Source organism: Equus przewalskii, chromosome 16 (assembly GCF_037783145.1).
Source record: "Equus przewalskii isolate Varuska chromosome 16, EquPr2, whole genome shotgun sequence".
Classification (NCBI taxonomy): domain Eukaryota; kingdom Metazoa; phylum Chordata; class Mammalia; order Perissodactyla; family Equidae; genus Equus; species Equus przewalskii.
This window is the reverse complement of record NC_091846.1, coordinates 51,247,090-51,253,135: the sequence shown is the minus strand read 5'-3', so window position 1 is coordinate 51,253,135 and position 6,046 is coordinate 51,247,090. Positions and strand designations below refer to the sequence as shown.

At 52.9% G+C, this 6,046-nt stretch overlaps 1 protein-coding gene across 1 annotated transcript; it reads left to right on the top strand.

The window, feature by feature from the left end:
* Window positions 1-1,056: 1,056 nt before the first annotated feature.
* On the top strand, window positions 1,057-5,643 carry POU4F1 (POU class 4 homeobox 1). Its single transcript, XM_070579030.1, has 2 exons — window positions 1,057-1,573; window positions 2,233-5,643. Exons 1-2 carry the CDS (start codon window positions 1,451-1,453, stop codon window positions 3,373-3,375), a joined length of 1,266 nt encoding a protein of 421 aa, XP_070435131.1. The 5' UTR covers window positions 1,057-1,450; the 3' UTR covers window positions 3,376-5,643.
* The last annotated feature ends 403 nt before the right edge of the window (window positions 5,644-6,046 follow it).

Below are 6,046 nucleotides of genomic sequence, written 5' to 3'. Positions count from 1 at the left end.
TGAATTAATATTTTAATCATGGTTTCCTACAAACTGGCTTGGTCCTGTCTCTTTTTGAAGGAAAAAAAATATATATGTATATATACACACACAGACAGAGATAAGAAGCAAAGAAACCAAAAGGATGGAAGGGAAAAGAAAGTTCTCTTTTCGACATTTTATTCCCTTTTCTCTGAAGCAGTTTCCTTTTCTTGGAGTTTCCAGCATATAGTGTGTGTGTGTGTGTGTGTGTGTGTGTGTGTGTACGCGCGCGCCATGCTGAGAGGAGGAAAAGATCCCATCTACACCCTGTTAACTATTTTTTCCTTTTGATTACTAGAAGCCTCAGATCACCCGGAGCTCGTTTGAAATGTGGGTTTGTACACGGTTAAAGGAGACAAACAATAAGAGAAACGCACAATTTCATTTCAACAGCCGTTTCCAAGTAGGAAGCACACGCTCCTTGTGGCTCCTAAGTGGCTGTCACTGTCGGTGCCTGACACAGTTATATTCACAACAACAACAACAACAAAGTATGCGGAGGAAATGAAATTATATGGAAATCAATAGCGTCTGCCTGGTTCAAACAAATGTCTGTCACCGCGATTATTCTCCAGGAAGCTATTTATAAACCTTGAAAGAAACAGTTTCTTGCAGCAAAAGACAGCACCTTCTGCATTTCTGTGTTGTTATTTATACTGTATACAGAGGAATGCACGGGCATAATTTAACATACAAATGCCCAGTTGTGCACCTTATATAACAGCTTGTTAGACATCTTGGAGAGGAGGTGTTCCTAAGTAATGTGCATATATTCAGAGCTTGTGTTGGGGAGGGGGTAGGGAAACCACCGAGGGGCTTACGAGCATTTTATCTTTCTCTGCCTAAAAGGTGTCTACCCTCAGACAATAGCTGCCCCGTTTGATCTTTCCAGACCCAAGGTGGGAAAGGTGAGGCGTGCAATGCGCATGCCCGGGCAGCTACAGGTGCGTCACCTGCGCTGTCCTTGCTGGTGGTCACTATAAGAGCGGCTCCCACGCGCCGGTAGCGGCCTGGAGAGCGCGCGCGCGCGCAGACGCACGGCGCCGAGGAGAGGGAGAGCGCGCGTCAGACAGACGGAGACAGTTGATGCCTGTCAGCGCGGCGGGGCCGCGAGCTCTCGCGAGAGCTTCCCGGACCGGCCGCGAGAAGTGGGGCTCAGGTGTAAGAGGAGTGCATCCCGTCGGCGCGCCGGGCTAGAGCTCTCGGAGAAGTGGGATCGCAAGGCCGGTGCGCGGCGCTCTGCGCGGTCAAAGGGAGCGTCGGGCGGCAGCGGCGGCAGCAGGCGCAGCAGCAGCCCCCCGCGCGGCCGCCGCCTTCGTGCCGCTAGCCACCTCGGCAGCAGCCTCGGAAGGGAGGCCGGGGGAGTCGGCGTGCACACTTTCCCGCGGACTTTCGGAGTGTTTGTGGATTTACATGCCAAGCCATCAAGATGATGTCCATGAACAGCAAGCAGCCTCACTTTGCCATGCATCCCACCCTCCCTGAGCACAAGTACCCGTCTCTGCACTCCAGTTCCGAGGCCATCCGGCGGGCCTGCCTGCCCACGCCGCCGGTAAGCGCCCCACGCCCGCAGCCCCGGCCCGCGCGCCCGCCCCCTCCCCGTCTCCGAGACGCTGCATGTTGGGTCCTGGTGTGTGCCCAGGTCCCGGTGCGGGGATTTGCGGACAGGGAGTTTTAGAGAAATCCCGCTGCGAGGCACGTTTTATACAGTGGCGCTTAATGTTGTGTTCGCGTCGCCTCTGCCCGGGTCTCGGGCGCCTGCGATCATAGTGGGGAGCGCTGGGGCCATGACTCTCGACTTCCCTTCACTTTCTCTGTTAATTTCATGCCTCGGAAAGGTGGTCTCTGTGCGTGTTCGGGTGTGTGACACGGGTCCCCAGCTGCGAGTTACATCTCCATTTCTTCTTCTTTTCCCCTCCTTTTTCGTCTCCCACGCCCGTTCCCGGAATGTATTCCTCTGTCCCCCTCTCTCCCGCGTCTGCCCCCCTCCCCACACTCCCGTCCCTTCTCGTCTGTCCCCTTGTTTCGTCCCCAATGTGTCCCCCATTCCGTTTTTCCGGGTCTCCACTATCCCCACCTCCGTTGTTGTTATTTTGGTTGCTTTGTGTTTGCCCTTTGCTCGTTGTGCTTGCCGGATTGTGTGTGGTTTTGTTTTGTGTTTTTGCTTTTTTTGGTTTTGTGGTTTTTTGGTTTGGTTTGTGTCGCCTGCAGCTGCAGAGCAACCTCTTCGCCAGCCTAGACGAAACGCTGCTGGCGCGGGCGGAGGCGCTGGCGGCCGTGGACATCGCGGTGTCCCAGGGCAAGAGCCACCCGTTCAAGCCGGACGCCACGTACCACACGATGAACAGCGTGCCATGCACGTCCACGTCCACCGTGCCGCTGGCGCATCACCACCACCACCACCACCACCACCAGGCGCTGGAGCCCGGCGACCTGCTGGACCACATCTCGTCGCCCTCGCTCGCGCTCATGGCCGGCGCAGGCGGCGCGGGGGCGGCGGGCGGCGGCGGCGGCGCCCACGACGGCCCGGGGGGCGGCGGTGGCCCGGGGGGCGGCGGCGGCCCAGGCGGTGGCGGCCCCGGGGGCGGCGGCGGCGGCGGCGGCCCGGGGGGCGGCGGCGGCGGCCCGGGCGGCGGGCTGCTGGGCGGCTCGGCGCACCCGCATCCGCACATGCACGGCCTGGGCCACCTGTCGCACCCCGCGGCGGCGGCCGCCATGAACATGCCGTCGGGGCTGCCGCACCCCGGGCTGGTGGCGGCGGCGGCGCACCACGGCGCGGCGGCGGCGGCGGCGGCGGCCGCGGCCGGGCAGGTGGCGGCGGCGTCGGCGGCGGCGGCCGTGGTGGGCGCGGCGGGCCTGGCGTCCATCTGCGACTCGGACACGGACCCGCGCGAGCTCGAGGCGTTCGCCGAGCGCTTCAAGCAGCGGCGCATCAAGCTGGGCGTGACGCAGGCCGACGTGGGCTCGGCGCTGGCCAACCTCAAGATCCCGGGCGTGGGCTCGCTCAGCCAGAGCACCATCTGCAGGTTCGAGTCGCTCACGCTGTCGCACAACAACATGATCGCGCTCAAGCCCATCCTGCAGGCGTGGCTCGAGGAGGCCGAGGGCGCGCAGCGCGAGAAAATGAACAAGCCCGAGCTCTTCAACGGCGGCGAGAAGAAGCGCAAGCGGACTTCCATCGCCGCGCCCGAGAAGCGCTCCCTCGAGGCCTACTTCGCCGTACAACCCCGGCCCTCGTCCGAGAAGATCGCCGCCATCGCCGAGAAACTGGACCTCAAAAAGAACGTGGTGCGGGTGTGGTTTTGCAACCAGAGACAGAAGCAGAAGCGGATGAAATTCTCCGCCACTTACTGAGGGGGGTGGGAGGTGCCGGGTGGGGCCGAGCGGGAGCTGAAGGGTCTGCTTCCCCCCGGATTTGGAGTGTCCATTACCTGCTTGCATTTGGGGAGTCCCTCCTCCCGCGATCTCCTCCGCCCCCTCTCTGCTCTCCCTGCCCTTACCCTCCCCCAGCCTAGAGGTCTGGGGTGCTGCGTGTGGACACAGGAGAAGATGGCGGGGGAGAAGGGGGGAGCATTTGGGTGAGCGGGCAGTGAGGGGAAGGAAAGCGGAGACTGGAGGAGGGGTTTTGAGGAGCAGGATGGTTCTGGGGGCTAGGGTGGGGGGAGACTCGGGAAGGGTAGGGAAATGAACTGTTTTTGACCAGAGACACTTATCAAAATCTCCTGGGGACCAAGGAACCACGTACAAAAGCAAACCTACCAACCACCAAAAACTAGACAAATAAAGACAAACTAAAACAGAACAGGACAAAAACAAAGAAAAAGTGCTTTAGAAATTTAACTCCGGGGAGCCGTATTCTGCAGCTTCATTCCCCCCTAAGGAAGAGAAAAAAGAGCACCACCATTACTACCACCGCCCCAACCCTACACACACAAACTTAGTCAGAAACCGAAAACCAAACGAACCAGAAATTCTGGGTAGCGAGCTAGTTGTTCTGTCTGTGTGTTTAATTAATTTTCCCTCTAAATCTCACCTCCACCCCGTTCATGTCCTCTTTGATTTATTTTTCTCCGTTCCAATGAGACTCCGATGGCTGCTCTCCATTGCCACAAAGTGAGTGGGGACACAGCTGAAGGGGGCACGGGGGTGGGGGGGGCGGTGGCTGCGTGTTTAGGTGGAGTCCAAGTGTTCCAGTGACCGACCTGTACTCCTGTGGCCTGGTCCCCGTTGGGTGGGAGTGTTTAGGGAGAGAGGCACAGTCTTTGAGCTAACTAAAAGGCAGAATTTAGGGCCTCCGAAATAAATATTTTATTCTAGGAAAATAAAACAATTTTAACAAGGTTTTTCTCTTTTCATTTTTGCTGTTATATCTAAGATCTAGAAGATGGACTGTTTCAAAGTAAGCTTTCCCCCACCCATAGAACTTGCTTGCCCTTTGGTTTATTTTTCTGAGTGGTTTATTTGAAACTACCTACTGATTTTTTTTTTTTCCTATGGATTCAAGTAGACTGCTGGGGTGGAAGACACTAGGAAATACTCTGTCCCGTTTTCTCCACAGAGCAAGTTCCATCATGCCCTTCTGGGTCTCCTTTCCTTCTCTCTTGGACAACATGAAATCACTGAAATATTGAGAAGTTTCTGCTTTCAGTTGGAGCAGGGCTTGGCTGTGAGAAAAACCAACTAAATCTCAGATGAAAGGAAGACAGGTTTAAAGGCCTCCGTTTGTTTCAAAAGGGTCTGCATGTTGGGGGGTGGGGGAAGCAGAACAACTGTGTTTCATTATTATTATTATTATTATTATTATTATTATTCAACAGTAATTTATTGCTGGGGACAAATGTTGGGTAGCAAGAACTTTAATTTGCACTATCAGTCTCCCAAATAGAAAATCATGTATAGTATTTCATAGTAATAATCAAGCAACTTTATGAACTGCTGATGAATAAAAAAGTGAGAAAGACAGTTGAAGGTGGTTAGGTAACAGGCCTGCTTGGTGCACAAGATACTCTTTTTAATCTCTTGTGGAGGTGGTTTCTTACCATCTTTTAATAAGAATTAAAAAATTGGAAACAACAAATAAGAAAAGGAAAAAACCTGCCATTTAATAAGACTGAAGTCATGCATGTTCTGAAAGGTGCAGAAAGAAACACAATTAGGTCTCACTCTGGTTAGGCATTATTTATTTAATTACGTTGTATATCATTGTTTGCAGCGCAAACATCCTATGCATTTGAAACTGAGCACTATACTGGGCTAGCTTTCTGATAGACTGTTTTGTGGATAGTGTGATTTCACAGTCTACTGCCTGTTTTCACCGAAAACACAACATTCTTGTCCTATTCTTGTATTTAGAGGAAAAGGAAAAAAGGAAGATTATTGTAAATATTTTCTTTAATGCACACACTCACAGAGTGGTTACAAACTGCCAGTGTTAATCCTGGGACGTCTCACAGATTGATCTACCTGTCCATGTATGTCTGCTGAGCTTTCTTCTAGGTTATGTCCTTGCTCTATTACCTTTCCCCTCCCCACTTCTATCAGAACCATTTCTGTGCGCCAAAATACAACAGGGGGATGTGTCCCAGTACACTTACCAATAAAACATAACTGAAAGAAGAGCAATTTTATGATTTGGGTGCATTTTTGTGTTTTTACTGGGCCAACTCCTAGTAGAGCCGGTCAACAAATGACACTCAATTCAACCAAAAATACAGGGAAGGGGAGGATGTTGAAAGGGGGATGAAAAGAGGGGAAGGGGTGAGAATGATGTATTTTTCTGCTGAATCAGAATTCACTTTCAGATAACTCATGTGAAAAGCGGTGCTCTGAATAAAATGAATTCTATATTAGTTGCCTGTGTTTATCAAAGTTTTGTTTTTCTTTTTAACTGCAGAAACTCTTACACCACAGCCCTTGTTTCAGAGTGGTGGAAGGTAATAAATAACCAGGCACCCTCAAAATATTTAAATTGAGGTTCAGGGACAGAGGCATTTGAAGGTTTATATCTGTGTTGTTCTAACCTAAA